General features: G+C 41.5%; 1 protein-coding gene across 1 annotated transcript in view; it reads left to right on the top strand.

The window, feature by feature from the left end:
• The window catches only part of OCA2 (OCA2 melanosomal transmembrane protein), a gene marked incomplete at both ends in the record, with an annotated part of 223570 nt that extends 204840 nt beyond the window's left edge, over positions 1-18730 (top strand). The window contains one exon of the mRNA XM_080691713.1: positions 18646-18730. Coding sequence (XP_080547839.1) covers positions 18646-18730 — 85 coding nt within the window. The remainder of the gene's footprint in view (positions 1-18645) is intronic.
• Between the last annotated feature and the right edge of the window lie 601 nt (positions 18731-19331).

Here is a 19331-nt window from a genome sequence, read left to right as displayed (position 1 = left end):
ATTACCTGAGCAACTGGTGTGGCTCCTCAGTCAGTGTTTCTCAGCTGTATCTGACCTTGGGATTTCACTGGCTGATGCTCATGGACACCCTGGCTGCCCACACTGGGACCAGGGCAGGCAGGCTGAGCCTCTGGGAGGAGGCTCCCCCTCACACGCCCACGTGCTTGCATCTGTGGCACAGGAAGGCTCACAGGCTCGTGGTAGCCCTCATGGTGTCTGCCGGCTACAGCACACCCTTGCTGGGATCCAGAGCCCACCACCCCAGGAATGGCACCCAGGAGCTGACTGGGGCCAATGCAGGGGTGTGGAATAGTGTCTTGGCCCCTGGCCAGGCCAGACCCATCTGGGCAGTGTACCAGGGAATAGGCAGAGGCCTGGCAGAAAAGTCTGCAGAGTCCAGAGTTTACCTTCTTTCCAGTTTTTCAGGTTGCTTAGGGAAAATATTTCCTTTAAAGGAATTGAATATATAGGGATTAGGCTCACTAAGATGTGTATTTATATCACACCAATAAAATTCTAAAAATAAAACATTTTTCAGTGTTTGGGATCATGACAAGTATCCTTTCTGACCACAATGATATAAAACTAGAAGTCACTTATGACATTTTAAAAATGAAAGGAAACCCCTAGAACTTTAGTGCCTAAAAGTTCTGGTGAATTTCTGTGCCAGATCTCTAGAGCACTTTCTTTGAGCCCCGGTGTTCTGGTCATAATGAAGGGGTAAAGCTGTACACACTGCCGGTTGTTGAAGCAGTTAATGTAAAGAGACTCACGGCACAACTTTCAGGGCAGGAGTCACATTGCTGCCTGCTTTCTTTCCTTTTTCCTCCTCCAAGGAGATGACTGCATCACATTTTACCAGTGCCAGAACTCTTTAGTCTCCGTCCCTGTCTCTGTGGCGGCCTCTCGCTGGCAAGAGCGGGTCCTCCCAGCAACCTTCCTGTCTACCCCTCTTTCTCCTTGGCTAACTTTGCCGCTGCAGGGAAGATGTCTCCATGGGCACCCTGGGATGTTGCTTCTGTGTTTTCTTCCATCTGGCCATGCCATGACTTCTGAGATGACCACATTATTTTTTGTTTCTGGGTCCTAAGGAATATGCAGGATAGATATAATTGAGTCATGAGGTAATCCTAGAAGTGGGCAGATCTAGTGTAATGGATTGACCTGGCTGGTACCCGGTGGCCCAGGGTGTGGCTGGAGGAGGGGTCCTTGGGGTTGTGGCCTTGGGGTTATATGTGGTCCTCCTCCCTCTCTCCCCCTCTGGCTTCTGGCATCTATGATGTGAAGAACACAGCCTTGCCCTCTTCCTCTCTGTCCCCTGAGATCTGTGATGCCCAGCCTCACATGGACTGAATCCCAAACCATAAAGTAAATCTGCTTTTCTCTGAGTTACATGGTCAATCTTTATATTATAGCTGTAAGAATGCTGACAGATACAATTGTTTTTTTTTTTTTCAGTACTGGGATGGAACCCAGGGGCTTTCTACCTTTGGGCTATACTCCCAGACCTATTTTATATTTTATTTGGAAACAGGGTCTCACTAAGTTGCTGAGAGCCTCACTATTAGCTGAGGCTGGCTTCAAACCTGTGCGATCCTCCTGTCTCAGCCTCCCAAGTTGTGGGGATTACAAGCGTGCGCCACCACGCCTAGCTCTTGATACAAAATTCTTTTAAAAACAGATATGCAACAACTTTCCTGATGTGTAGACCGTCTCTTACTGTACAAACCATGTACACCAGGAAAGAGGCCCACAGAGACTGACTTAACATCAGATGAGCGCATACCTCCTTTTTCTTTCTTGGATTATATAGTTTATTATTATTTTATTTCATGTTTTTGCATTTTTTATATTTATGGCTGTGTTATAGTCTCACATCATAGAGACAGTGACATATATGCACAGAGCACTTGGTAAACTTTCCCCAGCTCCCTCCCCACTGCCCCCGTCCAAGTACCTGATTCAAAACCTCTTCTTACAGTGATCTCACCAAACACGAGCTTTCCACACAGGGGGCTTTTCCCTTTTTTATGGTCACATTATGTTGGTGTGTCTTAGTTCATTTTTGTGCTGTTATAGCAAAATATATGATTGTGTTATTGATTGATTGATTGATTGATTGTGGTACTAGGGATTGAACCCAGGGGCATTCTACTTCCAAGATGCACCCTCAGCCCCATTTTATCTTTTATTTTGAAGCAGGGTCTCACCAAGTTGCCGAGGCTCTTGCTAAGTTGTGAAGGCTGGTCTCAAACTCCAATCCTCTTGTCTCAGCCTCCCAAGTATCGGGGTTACTGGTGGGCACCACCACACCCTGCTTCGACTGGGGGAGTGATAAATGAAAGAGACTTGTTTTAGCTCACAATCCTGCAGGCAGGACAGTCCAGGAGCATGGAGCCAGCGTCTGCTTGGTGTCTGGTGCAGTGCTATGTTCCTTCATGCACAGTGGAGAAGCAGAGGCCAGTGGGCTGATTCAGAGAGATGAAGCAGAGAGAGTGGGAGCAGGAGCGGGAGGCCCAGGAGCCAGGCCCCCTTCTAGGGGCCACTTGCTTCCTCAGCACCCTCACCCTGCTGGGGGGCGGGGCTTCTCCAGTCACTCACAAAGGGGGACTAGCTAATTGTCACCCTGGAGGGCCCAGGAGGTGAGTGAAGGCCAGGCCATTCAAATGGAGCTGAAAGTGAGACTGTGACCCCTACCCTGGCCTGAGAGGGGCCCCTGGACAGACCAAGGGGCCGAGGATCTCAAGGAACCTATTGGCTACAGAAAGGAGGAAGCCGTATGTCCCCGTGATCAGCCTCTAGGCCTTGTGGGAACAAGGGCTATTCTTGCCTCTGTTCAAATACAAGAGTACCCAAGATGGGTGTAGCTCAGTAGCGCTATGCTTTCCTACCAAGGAGTGAAGAGTGGGGCCCCTGCTTCTCTTCCCAGCTACACACAGGCGTGCGCGCACACACACACCTCACCTTTGACGATAAACAAGATGAAAAGAAAAGGCTTTGTGACTGAGAACTGTATTCATGATGCATTAATTATAAAGCCCTTTGGAAAGGAAATGTAAAGTAGGAGACTTCCTTAGCTAACAGCTCCTTTTGAAACCAGCTCTGTCCAGCATGCCAAGCTCTCTAGGTTGCCCCAGGCAGGTCCTGGGCAGCCTATTTCTTAGCAGTCTGGAAGCCTTGGTCCCTTGGAGCACTGCAAGCCAGCGTCTGCATATTTTTAACTGGAAACTTAAAACGTGTAATGCAGGGTTTGCCTGGGCATCCCCCTGGCATCTTGGTTTGTATTCTGACATTCAAGTGTTTTTTGAGCCAGAATGGATTGAAAGGAATCCTGGAGGGAAATGAAATTATAGTGGTGCTGATGTTGAGCAGACTCGTGGCTCCTATGTCTGTCGGTAGAGGTTTTGCTTTCCCAAGAGCCTCTGGGAGCAAGACAAATGGATCTGCTGGGAAACGGAGGCTCCCAGCGAACATAGAGCATCAGTGCATTTGGAGTCTTGCTGGCAGGGACAGGAAGCCATTACTCCTCTCTTCAAATAAATCTCTTTCCAGCTGTCTCCCTGCAGGGCAGGGAGTGAAGCAGTAAGACACAGAAGGAGGGAGAGAACAGCAGGGCTGCAGCAGGCCGCCCCGGCCTTTGAAGTCCTGGGAGGCGGCAGGCCTGCCTGCCTGGGCCTTTGCCTACTCAGGTGTGCTTCCGTGCTTCGCAGCGCCACCTTTGTCCTCCAGTAAACACCTTTATCGCTCGTCCTGACCCTAATGAATACTAGAGAGACTTTTTTTCCCCACGATTTCTGAAACACATAAGGACGAGGCCACCCAGGGAGCTTCCTGGCTGGGTCTGTGTGTGCACCTGAGTGTGCCCGTCTCAGACCGGCTTTCTGTGTGGAGGGCCCGCTCCGTCCACAGGCGCCCTCCCTGCAAGTGCCACCAGGGCCAGCTCCCTGTGGCAACTTCCACTGTGGACCTGTCTCTTCACATGCTTCCAGCTGGAAGACGGGCGCAATGCAGTAGCACCCACGGCCCGCCCCCAGCCACTGTGGCTACCAAGCCCCACTGAGGGGCTCGGGTGAGCAGAAACCCTGTGCTGATTTCAAAGACGGAGCACTAAAGAACAGTGTGAAACATTCCGTTACATTTTTATGCTGATCATATGGCAAAAAAAAAAAAAATTCCTAAGCCAGTTGTTAAAGGATACTTTAAGTTAAGTAAAATAGGGGATCTGACTCGTTTCCTCTTACTTTTTAAAAAGAGTTGTACACTTAAGATGTAAGTTGATGTTGTGGCTCAGCACATTGTGGCTAGAAAGTTTTCGGTTCCTTGAATTTGGGTGAGCGCTCCGGAGATGCCTACGCATTCCTTCACCCTCCTGGGGTCTAACGGGCAGCACATGCTTTTTGTAGAGAGTGACAGTATCCAGACTGTGTGGACCACAGGGTCCCTGCCACACCACCCTCCTCCACTCTGCCTGGGGAGATCCAGAGCAGCCAGACAGGTGGTGAACGAGCCAGGGTGTCTGCCTCCCAATGGAAGACTTGGTGGTGGTGGGTGGGTAAACTATAGTTTGTTGGTGCCTGGTCTATAAAAGTGGGGCCATTGAATAGGTGAATTCTCTTTGGACTGGATTAGCATTGTTGTTTGTTTTACTGGGAATTGAACCCAGTGATATTTTACCTCTGAGCTATACCCCTAGCCCTTTCTAATTTTTAATTTTTTTTTGTGATACTGGGGTTCCTGGAAGCCCTTCTACCTCTGGGCTACACTCCCAGACCTATTTTATATTTTTGAAACAGGGTTTCTTATGCCAGCGTGGCTGGCTTCGAACCTGCGCGATCCTCCTGTCTCCGCCTCCCAAGCGTGGGGATTACAAGTGTGCGCCACCACGCCCAACTTTAATTTTTAAATTTTGAAACAGGGTTTTGATAAGTTGCTGAGGCTAGTCTCAAACCTGCTATTCTCCTGTCTTGGCCTCCCAAGTACTAGGATTAGAAATATGTACCACCATGCCCAGCGGAATAGCAGATTTTATATTTATGGAATTCAACTAAGAGCATCTTTATTAGTTAGGGGCTCTTTCAGGAACCTTATTTTCATGTGCAAGTATCTTCGGATGTAAGTATTGTTCTTTGTTGAATACTCCACCAGCAGACAATGAGGCTAACGCTGAAAATACTAGCGCTGGTGTTTGGCCTAAACCCCCTCCGGCCGCCCTCTCTTTTTCTCCATGAATGTCTGTCTCTGTTTCTCCCTTTTTCTTTCCACTGGCTAGGTGTGAGTTTGCACTCCATGGGGTCCATTAGTGAGGAGGCTTTGGGTAGGGCTGGAGTTGCCTGGCCTGAAGTTCAGTGAATGTAAAATGTCTCCACAGTCATAATCACAGTCTTGTCTGAGGCTTTGTCTTATTAGATGGACACAAAGGGTGTCTTGTCATCCTCACAGTTCACCTTTCTTCCCAGGTCTGGGCCACCTCCCCTCTTTCCCCAGGATGTGGACTCCTCCCAGGCCAGCAGTACCTGCTGCGTGGGGGTCTGCTTCCCGGGCAGGTGTGCAGCAGGTATTCTTTATTGTGTGTGTGTGGTACTGGGGGTGGAACCCAGGGGCTTTTCTACCTCTGGGCTATACTACCAGACCTATTTTATACTTTCTTTGGAAACAGGGTCTCACAAAGTTGCTGAGAGCCTCACTAAATAGCTGAGGCTGGCTTCGAACCTATGCGATCCTCCTGTCTCAGCCTCCCAAGCGCGGAGATTACAAGTGTGCGCCACCATGTCCGGTAGTGGGCATTCTTTTTTTTTTTTCCCAGTACTTGGGGTGGAACCCAGGGGCATTCTACCTTCGAGTTACACCCCCCAGCCCAATTTTTATTCTTTATTTTGAACAGGATCTCACTGAGTTGCAAAGGGCCTAAGTAGCTGAAGGTGGCTGCGAACGATGATCCTCCTGTCTCAGCCTCCCAATCCTGGGATGGCAAGTGTGCGCCACATTTTGGCTCTGCAGTGGGCATCCTGCTGCACGTTCACCTGTGGTAAGGGGCTCTCACACAACCCAGGAACAGTGCCACCCACCAGATTCACATCCCCCTTGCTAGCAGCCATGCAGCGTCTCTCGTGCCCCTGAGGTGGTGATGTTGAACATCTTTTCATGTGCTGAGTTGCTATTCATATATCTCTTCAGTAGAGTGTCCTTCCATGTCTTTAGCTCATTTTTCAATTGGGTTGTTTGATTTTTATAGTGTTGAGTTTTGAGAGCTCTTTATATATTCTGGCTAGGAGTCCTTGGCAAACGTTCCTCCCAGTGAATAGCCTGTCTTTATGTTCTCCACACAGAGTCTTCATTGAGGAAAAAGGCTTTAAAGGTGTTTTTATTTTGATGAAGTCAGTTTTATCAAATGCTTTTTCTTTCATGAAATTCTGGCTTTGTTATCATGTCTAAAAACTTCTTACTAAGCTATAGGATTCAAAGATTTTATCTTATGGTTTCTTTTAAATGTCGTATAGTCTTATGTTTTGCCTTTAAGCCTATGCTTCATTATAGACTATTTTTATGTAAAGTATGAAGCTGAGGTTGAAATTAATTTTCTGGCTTTTGGGTACCCAGTTGTTCCAGAAATATTTGTTTAAAATGTTATCATCCTTAGCCGGGCATGGTGGCGCACGCTTGTCATCCCAGCATTCAGGAGGCGGAGACAAGAGGACCTGGGTTCACGGCCAGCCTTAGTTACTAGTGAGGCCCTCCGCAACTTAGTGAGACCCTGTTTCAAAATAAAAAATAAAAAAATCGTGCTGGGGGTTTAGCTTGGAGAGAGAATGCCCTTAGGTTCAATTCCCAGCACCAAAATAATGAAATCATATAGAATAAAAAGGTTATCTTTCCTTTCTCTATTTGTACCTGTTTCAGACATCAGTGGGGCATATCTTTGTGGGTCTACTTCTGGATTCTATGTGCTGGCCCATGTGTCTGTATCTCCACCAGTGCCACACTGACTTGATTGCTGGTTATATACTAAACACCTTAATTTAATTTAATTTAAATTTTTTTGTGAGTCTGGGGATGGAACCCAGGGGCATTTGACCTCCAAGCTACACCGTCTGCCCTATTTTGTATTTTTATTTTAAAACAGAGTCTCATTCTAGAGCCTAAACATTTCCATGTAAATTTTAGGATAAGCTTGCCTCAGACAAGAAAATGCCTTGCTCTGATTGTAATAGGAATTATGCTAAACTCATAATCAACTTGGGACAAATGGACAGTTTGACCATGTTGAGTGTCCATTCAGGAATCTGCTGTCTCTTTCCATTTATCTAGGCTTCCTTTGGCTTCACTCATTATCATTTTGCAATTTACAGCATGCATTTTGTAAAGGATTTAAGTTGATACTTAAGTATTTAGTCTTCTTCAGAGTGTTTAAAATTGGTATTGTATTTTTAATTTTGATGTTCATGTATTCATCAGTAGTATATACAAAAACACTGATGTCTGAATGTTGATTTTGTATTATGGTCTTTACTGAACTATCTCACTAGAAGTTTTGTATTTGTTGTTGCTTTTTGTATCTGCAAATAGGGGCAGTCTTATTACATCTCTTTCAATCTGTATGTCTCTTACCTCTTTAAACTGGCTAGGGTTTGCAATACTATTTTGAATAGATTGGTGAGAACCTTTGGGAGAAGTATTCAGTCTTTCACAATAAGAATGATGTTAGCTACAGTATTTTTATTTCTCTTCCTTGGGTTATTTTATCAGATTGTGGTAATATTTGGCTCACAAACTGAGTGGGAAAATGATGTTTCCCCAACTTCTATTTTCTGAAAGCACTTTTGTAGAATTAATGCAGTTCTTTGAATGTTTGATAAAATTCACTGGTGGAACAATTTGTCCTTACAATTGGGGGATTTTTTTTCTATTTGGAAGGTATTTGGTAACTTAACTTTTTAATAGTGTCATAGAGCATTTCATCACTGTCCTGAGATGAGCATGCATAGGGCTGTGAAGAGCACCGCCCTTCTGGGTCCAGTGTCTGTGGAGTGTCCTCGACTGACACTCCTCAGTTCTGTCTTTTCTCTCTTCTGCTTTGTCATTCTTTTTCAAAGCTGATTAGTTTCATTTCTCCTTCCAAAGAGTTAGCTTTTGTTTTCACTGATTTTCTCTGTGTGTCTTTGTTTTCAATTTCATGGATTTATGTCTTTACCTTTATTATTGTATTCCTTCTGCTTGGTTTGTGTTTTTCTATTCTTTTTCTAGTTCCTTAAATTGATATCTTAAATTATTGATTTCTAATGTAAACACTCAGTGTTATGAATTTTCTCTAACCATGTAATCTATAATATTTTCTTGAAAATATATGATTTGATTGCTCTAAACCAGTCAAGGTTTTCTTTCTTTATGGCCCAGGGTCTGATCTATTGTGCTTAGATGCTGAAAAGAATGTGCATTTTACAGTTTTTCGACAAGGTGTTCTGTAATATTAGTGAGCTTTAAATGTTGGAAGACATTTGTTGAGTTCTTTTCTATTCTTGCTGAACTTTTTTCAAATTCTGTTAGTTGCTTAGAGGAAGGTAAAAGTCTTCAGTCATGACTGTGACATTATCAATCTATAATTCTTTTTTTTATGTGCCAATATCTCCTATTGGTTTTGTTAAGTTTTGCTTCATGTATTTTTCAACTCAGTTATTTGATGAATGCACATTTAGGATTACCATGACCTCTTGGTGGACTGACTGTTTTGTCAACATACAATATCTCTCTTTGCCCTGTGCATACATTTTTTTTCTTTTTTTCTTTCTTTCTTTCTTCCTCCTTCCCTCCCTTCCTCCCTCCCTTTCTGTCTGTCTGTCTGTCTGTCTATCTGCCTATCTCTCTCTTTCTTTTTATGTGGTACTGGGGATAGAACCCAGGGGCATTCTGCCTCTGAGCTACACCCTGGTACTATTTTTTAGTCATTTTATTCATTTTATTGTTTGAAACAGGGTCGCACTGAGTTGTGAAGGGCCTTGCTAGGTAGCTGAGGTTGTATGCAAGGCATGATCCTCTGTCTCTGCCTCCCAAATGCTGGGATTATGAACATGCGCCACCACGCCATCTTTGGACGTCTTCTTTGCTCTGAAATGTATTTCACATGGTAGCATTATAATAATTCTAGCTCTTCTAATTAATTTTTCATGGTTTCTCTTCTTTTATAATTTTTTTCAGCCAACCTATGTTATTATAATTGAAATAAATGTCTTGTAGATAGAACACAGTGGATGCTACAGGGGGTATGTGGTAGTTTTATGTTTTTTATTTACTTTGCAATTCTTGAATTTAACTGGTATATTTAGACCATTTACATTTGATGCAAGTAATCAAATATTAGGGCTTGTATCTGCTATTTTATTTTTATGTCGATTGCCCATCTCTTTAGTTCTACTTAATTTTATTGCCTTTTATGGGTTACTTCTTAGAGTTTATTTTGGTGTATCTCTCATATTTTTGAATGCACCTGTTTCTATAAACCATGTAGTGGTTGCTCATATCACATGCAGAGACATAACAACATAGACTACTGGCACTTTATCTCTTTTTTATTGCTGCATTGTATTCATACATTATAGTGAGATAAAAAGACTTGTGTGGACATACATGCACATGTCACCCAGTCAGCTCCCATCCAAACCCACCCATTATAGTGAGATAAAAAGACCTGTGTGGACATACATGCACATGTCACCCAGTCAGCTCCCATCCAAACCCACCCCACTTCCTCCCCAACCCTCCCTCCCAGGCTTGGCTTAATGGTTGATATTGATACATTTGTCTAAATACATCATGTGCCTTAGAACGCTCTTGTTCCCCCTCCCATCCCCGCAGTTAGGTTGCCTTATTTGCCCTTCTGTAGGATCTCCCTTTTCACCTGGAGCTCCTCCTATGACCCATTTCACTTTAGCTTCCACATATTACTGAAAACATCTGATTTCTTACTTTTTGTGACTGACTAATCTCCCTTAGCATAATGTTCTCCAGTTCTATCCATTTCCCTGAAAATGCTGTAATTGTATTTTTTTTATGGCTGAGTAAAATTCCATTGTGTACATATCCCATAGTTTTGTAATCCATTCATCCGTTGATGGACATCTTGGCTGCTTCCATAGTTTGGCAATGGTGAATTGTGCAGCTATGAACATAGATACACATGCATTATTTTGGTAGTTTGGCTTCCTATCTTTTGGGTAGATACCTAGAAGTATTGCTGGGTCAAATGGTAAATTTGTTCCCATTCTTCTGAGGATCCTCCATACTGTTTTCCAAAGTGGTTGCACTAATTTGCAATCCCACCAACAATGTTTTAGAGTTCCCACTTCTCCACGTCCTCACCAGCATTTGTTGTTGTGTTTTGAATGATTGCCATTCTAGTTGGAGTTGGGTGGAATCTCAGGGTGGTTTTGATTTGCATCTCTCTGATTGCCAGTGATGTTGAACATTTTTTCCATGCATTTATTGGCCATTTGAATTTCTTCTTTTGTGAAGTGTCTATTAAGTTCACTTGCCCATTTTTTAATTGGATTATTTGGTTTTTTGGTGTTGAGTTTCTTGAGCTCTCTGTATATTCTAGATATTAGTCCTCTATCTGAGGAATAGGTGGCAAAAATCTTTTCCCATTCTGTTGGCTCTTAGTTGAGGATCTTGGCAGTTTCCTTTGCTGAACAGAAGCTCTTCAGTTTCATACAATCCCACGCATTGATTGGTTCTCTTTATATGATGAATTACATGGATTGATTTTCATATGTTGAACCAGTCTTGCATCCCTGGGATGAAGCCTACCTGGTCATGGTGTATGATTTTCTGGATGTGTTTTTGAAATTGTGTTGCTAGTATTTTGTTTAGCAGTTTTGCGTCAAACTTCATCAAAGATATAGGCCTATAGTTTTCCTTCCTTGAATTGTCTTTATTTGGTTTGGGTATTAGTGTGATGTTGGCTTTGTAGAATGTATTTGGGAGAGTTACATTTCTCTCTATTTTGTTAAATAGATTGAGGAGTATAGGGATTAACTCTTCTATAAAGGTTTTATAAAAATTCACTTGGGAAGCCATCCAGGCTTGGGCTTTTCTTAAATGGTAATGTCTTTATTGCTGTTTCAATCTCTTTGATAGCTATTGGTTGGTTTAAATTTTCTATGTCTTCTTGTTTAGGAAGTTGTCAATTTCCTCCAGATTTTCCATTTTGTTGGAGTATAGTTTCTCAAAGTAATTTCTGATAATCCTCTGGATTTCTGCACTTTCAGTTGTGATCTCTCCTTTTTCATCTCTTATCTTCAAAATTTGGGTTGATTCTCTCTTTTTTGTTAGATTGGCTAGTGGTTTATCTATCTTATTAATTTTTTTGAGGAACCAGCTTTTGGTTTTGTTGATTTTCTGTATCATTTTTTATTCTCTGTTTTATTTATTTCTGCTCTGATTTTAACAATTTCCTATCTTCTGGTTTTGGGGTTAAATTGTTCCTGTTTTTCAAGGGCTTTGAAGTGTGTTAATAGGTCCATTTGATTAATGGTGTTCTTTAGGTCTGAGATGTCTTTACTGACCTTTTGTCTAGAAGATCAATCTAATGGTGTGAGAGGTGTGTTGAAGTCGCCCAGTATTATTGTACTGGGATTTATATGTGGCTTTATATCACAAAGAGTTTGTTTTATGAAAGTAGCTGCACCTATGTTTGAGACGGAAATGTTGATTATCATTATTTCCTCATGCTGTTGATCCTTTTACCAGTAAAAAAATGACCATCTTTTCTGATGAGTTTGGGCTTGAATTCTAACTTATCTGATATTATAGTTACAACTCCTGATTTTCTTCGAGTTCCACTGGCATGGATTACCCTGCTCCAGCCCTTTATGTTGAGTTTGTTGCTATCTTTACTTGTAAGGTGTGTTTCTTGCAAGCAGCATGTAGATGGATTCTGGTTTTTAATCCATTTTGCAACTCTGTGTTTTTATTGGGGAGTTGAGGCCATTTACATTCAGTGTGATTATTGAGAGATGATTTTTAATTCCTGACATGTTGAAATTTTACTTCTGCTTGAAATACTGTTTGTTCTTCTATTCTTAGTTGTCTGTTGGATAGAAATTCTTCTCTCGTTATTTCATGTATTTATTGTTTCTTCTTTTTAGTTAATCTTTTTGAGTATTTTCTCTAGTGCTGGGTTTGGAGACATAAATTCCTTGAGCTTCTGTTTGTCATGAAAGAATTTTACTTCCCCATCTAGTTTGAGAGATAGTTTTGCTGGGTAAGAAATTTTGAGCTGCAAGTTGTTTTCTTTCAGAGTTTGGAATATGTTACTCCAGGCCCTTCTGGCTTTCATGACTTGGTTTGGGAATTCTGTGGTGATTCCAATTGTTTTCTCTCTGTATGTCACTCTGTCTTTTGTTTTTATTGCCTTTACAATTCTCTCCTTGGCTTCTCATTGTTCATTTTGACTGTTATGTGGCGTGGAGAATCTTTTCTCTGATCTTGTCTAAAAAGGGATTCTATAAGTTTCCTGTACCTGTGTGTCAATCTCTTGCTCAATGTTTGGAAAATTTTCTGCTATTACTTCTTTGAAAAGATTATTGAGCTCCTTGGTTTCACCTTCTTTTCCCTCCTCTATGCCAATAATTCTTAAGTTAGCTCTTATAAAATGGGCCCATATTTCTTCAATGTCTAATTCCTGCAGTTGAATTGTTTTTTTCTATGTTATGGACTATTTGTTCATTTTTGGAGTGATCAGCTTCTAGTAGTGAGATTCTACTCTCCATGTGGTCTCCATGTGTTTATTGTTTGAATAGATGCCTTTACTTCAGTGATTGCATCCTTTATTTCTTTCAGACTCTCTCTAAGTTATTTTTGGCATTTCTGTATTAATTCTACAATTACATTCCTGATTTGACCTTCTGGAGATCTCTGCAGTTCTGTGTTATCAGGTTCTGTAAATGTAGTGTTGTGGGAGCTCATTGCTCCTTTGTTGTTCTTCCTTTTCATGATTTCAGATGTTTGCATCTGTTGCTTTTGGTAGACTTCTCTCAGTGTCTAGGTGTCAGCTGGTATATGCTGTAGGTGCTCACTGAGCTGGAACTCTGGGGGGACGTGGAAGGCTGGGCTGTTGCTGGGTTGATGGCATCACGTTGGCGTGCCATGAGAGTGGTGGGTGCTGAACTCTACTCTGGTTCTCTTGGTGGCACGTTTAGCTCCTTGGAAGTTGTAGGAGGTCTTCGCACAAGCTTGCTTGCAGACTGTGGGTCCGCCATCTCTCCCTTTAAATCCTTTTCTCTGGTGTGCGGTGCTGTGTGGGAAGGCTGTGCCACCAGTGGCCCCCACCAACTGTGCAGCAGGCGGGGCCTTCTTTTTTTCAGTCTCTTGTGGTTATTATTGTTATTCCTCTACTAAATGTATTATATGGTTTTGTAGTGCTCTGTTTTGGGGGCAATAGTGACCAAGTGTTAGCAGGATTTGCAAACGCTGCTCTCAGTCGCCATCTCCCTTCTGACCTGTCTCTTCATTATCGGCATTTTGTCTCTTTAGGAGAGTGTAGTATGGAAACTTTGCTTCCCTTTAGGTCCCTTGATTCTCACCCATTTACAATATAATTCTCTTTATTCTTGTGTATTCCTTGAGGATGACATTGGGAAAAGTAATAATGTTTGTTTTATTTTTAATTGACATAATATATGTACGTAAATATGAGTTAGAATATGATGTTTTGATACACACATACATTGTTTAGTGATCAAATCAATAAAATCAGCACAGCTACCACTTGTTATGGTTAGATATTGAATGTCCTCTCAAGGGCTCGAGCATTAATGTTCTGAATGGATGCCATTGAGCCATGAGAGTCGTAAGCTCTTCCTGTGTAAATCCACTTGGATGGTGTTACTGAGCAGGACCCTGCGCAGTGGGTGTGGCCGGGAAGGTGACTCCTTGGGATGAGGCTTGGGGACTTGCTGTGTCCTTGGATCCCCTCCTCTCTCCCTCTCTACTTCCCGCCAACATGCCTGAGCTCTGCAGGTGTAACCCGGCCTGGTATGGGTGGAAACTTCAAGATCTTAAAAAAAGATACTGTGACCAGTAAATCTTCCTTCTTCTCAGTTGTGTGGTAAGTGAGAATGTTCACTAAGACGCATCTTAAAACATCATCTTATCATTTCTTGCTGGTGAAACATTCAAAATCCTTTGTTCCAGATATTTTGAAATAATTTCTACTTCAACTAACGAAGTTGAACAACTTGAGAAAAACAGTTTATTTTATTTTCCTGTATTTTTCTAATTTGCTTTTCTTACTTCCTGATCCTGCAAGATTTTTTTCTTTTATCCTTCCTTTCTGTTTGAAGACCTTTTAGCAACATTTTTTAGGGTTAGCGGGATGCCCTTTTAGTTTTTCTTTATCTGTAAATGTCTTCATTTCTCTTTCCTCCCTGAAGGATATTTTTGATAGATATAGAAATCCAGGTTGGTATCTCTTATCTTTCAGCAATTTTGTTGCTGAAAAATGTTGTTCTACTTCCTGCTGGCATCCATGGTATCTGAAGAGAAAAACTGCTATTTTTACCTACAGGTAAATGTCATTTATCTCTTAGTGCCAGCAAGAATTTTCTGTAGTTGTCAGGAGCTTGATTATATTGTGCCTTGGTAGAGATTGTTTGGGGGCAGTCTATCTTTTGGGGGATTTGCTCACTTTCTTAACTTTTCAGGTTTATATCTCTTGCAAAGTTCAGCCATTATTTTTTTGAATAGCTTTTCATCTCTTCCCTCTTTCTCCTCCCTTGTTAGCCTTCCACTGACACAAATGTTTCATGTTATTCTCATGTCCTAGGTCCTAGAGGGCTTTTTCCTCCTAGCCTATCTTTTTCTTCATTGTTTGGTTGTTATGCCTTCCAGCTTACTGATTCTTTTCTTATTACTCTCCATCATGTTATTGTGCCCATATATTTATTTTTATTTGATGTTTAATTTTAAGTTCTAAAATTTCCACTTGCTCCTCCTTTGTATCTTCTCTTTCTTTTCCGAGACTTTCTGCTTCTTTGCTTTGTGTCAGGCTGATTGTAATTGCTGATTGTAGCTGCTTTGAACTTCTTGTCTGATCTCTACATCTGTGGCATCTCACTGTAGAAGACACAGTAGATACCAACAGTGTATTCTCATTCAAGGTGGCACCTTCTTACTGTACAACATTGTCAATGTTGTCTGCAACTTTTTCATTTTGCAGTACTGGGGATGGAACTAGGGGCATTCTATCTCCAAGCTACACTCCCAGCCCTATATTTTTCTTTCTAATTTTGAAACAGGGTCTTACTGAGTTGCAAAGGTCCCACTAAGTAGCTAAGGCTGTCCATGAACTACAAGTCTTAGCCTCCCGAATGCTGAGATTACAAGTGTGCACCACCAGGCCTGGCATTTGCTGATGACTCATATATGGCTAGATCCTGTTCTAAAAGATTTTTAAAACATAGAGTGAACTTATGCAGTCTTTGCAAGAACCTTGTTAAGTAGGTAAATTATTACCCCACTTTATAGATGAATAAATACGTGAATAAATTGAGTCATATATATGCATAATACTTTTCCTGGGTCAAGCAACTGAACATGAACAGGATTGAGAATCAGACCCTTTAGAGTATTTTGTTATCTTACCTCTTGTGGGGAATAAATATGGGTTTTGGAGCCAGAAAAATATAAAAAATGCCATCTATTTCTTTTAATAGTGTTGGTCTTTCAGTTACATTCCTGATTTGACCTTCTGGAGATCTCTGCAATTCTGTGTTGTCAGGTTCTGTTATTGTGGGGTTGTGGGAACTCATTGCTTTCTTGTTATTCCTCCTTCTCATGATTTCATAAGTTTTTATCTGCTGCTTTTGATAGGTTTCTGTCAGTCTCTAGGTGTCAGATGGTATATATAAGGGCAAGTTGTGTTGTATTCAACAGTGAAGGTTGAGTGAGGAGGGAAGTAAAGTCATAAATGCAGAATAGGGTAAGACCACGGATAGCATCAAATAGGATGAGAGTATGAGTTTGGTAAGGTAGTATATAGTAGAGATTAGAGAAAGTGAATATGTAGTGGTATTCTAGTAACCAATGTAGGGTTTTTAGTATAGTGATATAAAGTGAATTTAATACAAGACAAAGAAGAGAAGAGAAAAATAAAAGAAAAAGAAAGAAAAGGGCTGGAGATAAGAGAGTAAATATGTATAAAGGAAGAAGCTTGGGAGAAAGTATGGGGAGATAGAAAACAAACAAGTATACACATACCAAAACCAACAACAAAATAATGCAATCCTACAAATATATGAATATTCAGCAGACTAGGCCTCTGCAGTCTCTCTCTGTGCAGACACTGAGTGCCACCTGCATGTTTCCTGCTGCAAGCCTGGTTCTCTGAGTCGTTCTCAGTTTATGCAGATGGACAGTATTGATGGGGCTGCATCTAGTGTTGAGTGCAGGTCACCCTCCATGCTTTCTATGGATGTGAATTCTCGGTCTCTCTCTGCCTGAGTAGGTGGCGGATGCCTCTGAAACCAAACTCAATGTAAGAGTCTCTATTCTCCACATCTAGGGCTGGTCTGGTCTGACTTCTCTCCCCATTCACCATGATTGGGTGGTCTGTGGTGATCTTTGAGATCCTACTAGTTGAGTCTAGTGTTAAGCATAGGTCTCCTCCCACACTTTCCACTGATGCAGGGCCTGAGTCTATCTGAGTCTCTGCTCTGTCCAACAGCAGACTCCACCCACACCTTCGCTGGGTTGAATTGCAAAGTCTCAGACCCAGGGAGTTTATCGCAGCTGCACAAGTCCCTGGGGTCGCTGTGCTGGGTATTCTCCTGTGGGGATGGCGGCTTCACTTACAGTGTTGTTGCATGCTGGTCTGGATTTCTGAAAGGCGTGATGAGCTCAGCCACCACTGCTGCAAGTTGTAGCCAGTGTTTGTACAGGAGGAACTGATGACTTACAATTCTGATGATCTGTAGTCGCTTACTTCAAATCTTTGGTTGTTTCCCTGTTGGTTTCTGGAGTTGGGTGCACTGAGGAAAGATGGCACCACAGTGGCACCCTTGGCTCCAAGGTGGGTGGGTTTCTTTTCTACTCTCTGATTGGTCTTCTAGCTGTTTTCCTGCCATGTGTGTACTTATCATGTGCTTTTAAAAATAGTTATAGTTTTTTATGTCTATAGTTTTATGTCTTTTATAAGAATTCTGCTTTTAAAACAATGGAGATTGGGTATCAGCAGGACTGATATGTGCCGCTTCCTTTGGTTGCCATCTTCCTGGACTTAAATAGCTTTTTTGAAACCTGATTTTTTAAATATAAAAATGCATTAAGAAAAGGAGCTAAGACAATATTACTACCTTCTTTTAATGTAAAAGTCTGCTCTTGAATATAAAAGGCTGTTTTATTCCCAGATGCATTTCCTGTGTTGATAATATATTTGCAGAGAGAACCTTGCTGTGATCCACGTGCATAGCCAGGAAGGAAAGAATATCATAATCCCTCCAGTTGTAATTGTCACACATTAGTCTTTTACTGCTGAATATTTATCCATTTTGGACTCAAACTGTAATCTTTCTGGGACTTCCTTAGTGACAGAGCAGCAGTAGCAATGGCTATTGAGGACATATTACAAACGCCAAATAGGAACCTACAAGTACTTAAGAATCATCATAAGACTTGGAAGAAATACATGTATGTTGAGGGAGGCACACACATTCTCTTATTATGACTGTTATTGTTGACATCTATCCCTTCATTTTATACTTCAGCAAACAAAATACTGTTCTTCTCTTTTACTGTCTTTAGATAATAGATACTCTTGTTTTCTGTTCTAGTCAATATTTTCACTGCTCTGATACACAATATCTGTTGAACACATCTTAGAAGAAGGAAGATTTATTTGCTTATTATATTGAAGATTTTAGTCCATATACAGTCCATTTATGCTAGCTGCAAAGCATGTGCCGGGGCTCTGGGTTCCTGGGGCATAATGGCAGGGAGCAGAAGAAGGAATTTGTTATCAGCTCATTGGCGCAAAGAGAGATAAGAGAAGGAATTGGCAGCAACCTGCCCCAGAAACACTAGCCATGCTCCCTCCTCAGCAACCAAGTCCCACCTCCAACATGGCTGCCTTGTCTACAATGAGGTCTGGGGGATATTCTAACTCCAAACATTAACATATCCTAATTCTACTCTTCAACTTTAAGTGCAAGAAGCTTTGGGAGTGAATAAGAAAGTGGCTTTCTGGGAAACCTAGGAGATTTAAAGATTTCAATTTAAGAATTGGAACTTGACATAGCTACAGGAAACATCCAGAGATTTACAGAGTGGCCTGATAGTATGCATGAAAGATCTACCCTTCAGTGTTGCAGATGAACAAATGAAAGCCACAAAAATCCACTAACATTTTGAAAAAAACATTGAAGTGGGTCTCTAAATTGCACTCAGTGGAAATTATTTAATAGAAACATGCATCTTCATAATCTAAGCTAAAACAAATGTTTTACAAATAAAAGGTAATGAAGGTTTGAATATATAAAGATCCTGAGGCAATAAGATAACACATGAAACAACATAACAACAAACAAAATGTGACATGTGATGCATCCCCACATATTGGTCCTTACCGGACACCGTAACTTGTCTCTTTTTGTGTTTCAGGTTGGGCTTCCCAATGATGGTTGTGTCCTGCACTGTTGGGATGTGTTATCTACTTGTTGCTCATGTGGTGGTGGGATGGAACTAGTAGATATCTATCATTTGAAGACTAAAGGAGACTTGATCCATCACCAACATCAGTCAGAAAACTATGCCAGGACCACTTTCTGGAGAAGAAAAGGTGCTTACCCTGGGATTCTATAGCATGGAGACATGCTGGGATAGATCTTTACCATTCCCACTCTTATTTGGGTGGATGCTAAAGTCACAGTGCTCTCTATGTCATTTCTCCCTGGGAAAACAAGGACAAAAATATGAGAAATGTAAAATAATCCACTCATGACTCCCCTACTGAAAAATATGCATATTTCAAAAATATTTCTCACTATTCTGTGTATGAAAAGAAAGATACACCTCAAATAGCTTGTGTTACTTAGTTGTCACTTCTCCTGGAGCTATAGATAATTTTTCTCTTGTAATCACTTTTTATGTTAAAATAATCAGCTGTATGCCCCCTGAATATAGATTATTTCTGAGAAAATGTATGCCACTTGTAAGGAATCATTTTGTACATTTAAACAAATAAAATGTTCCTTGACAAAAGGTTTTGGAATTTATTAACTTCTTGGCTTTTCAGTAGTTCACATTATATTGCATTGGGTTTTTTTTTACCCATTTATATTTTTTTC

This window comes from Muscardinus avellanarius (assembly GCF_963383645.1).
Source record: "Muscardinus avellanarius genome assembly, chromosome: 3".
Classification (NCBI taxonomy): Eukaryota; Metazoa; Chordata; class Mammalia; order Rodentia; family Gliridae; genus Muscardinus; species Muscardinus avellanarius.
The sequence above is the reverse complement of the archived record's forward strand: the minus strand, read 5'-3'. Positions and strand labels throughout refer to the sequence as shown.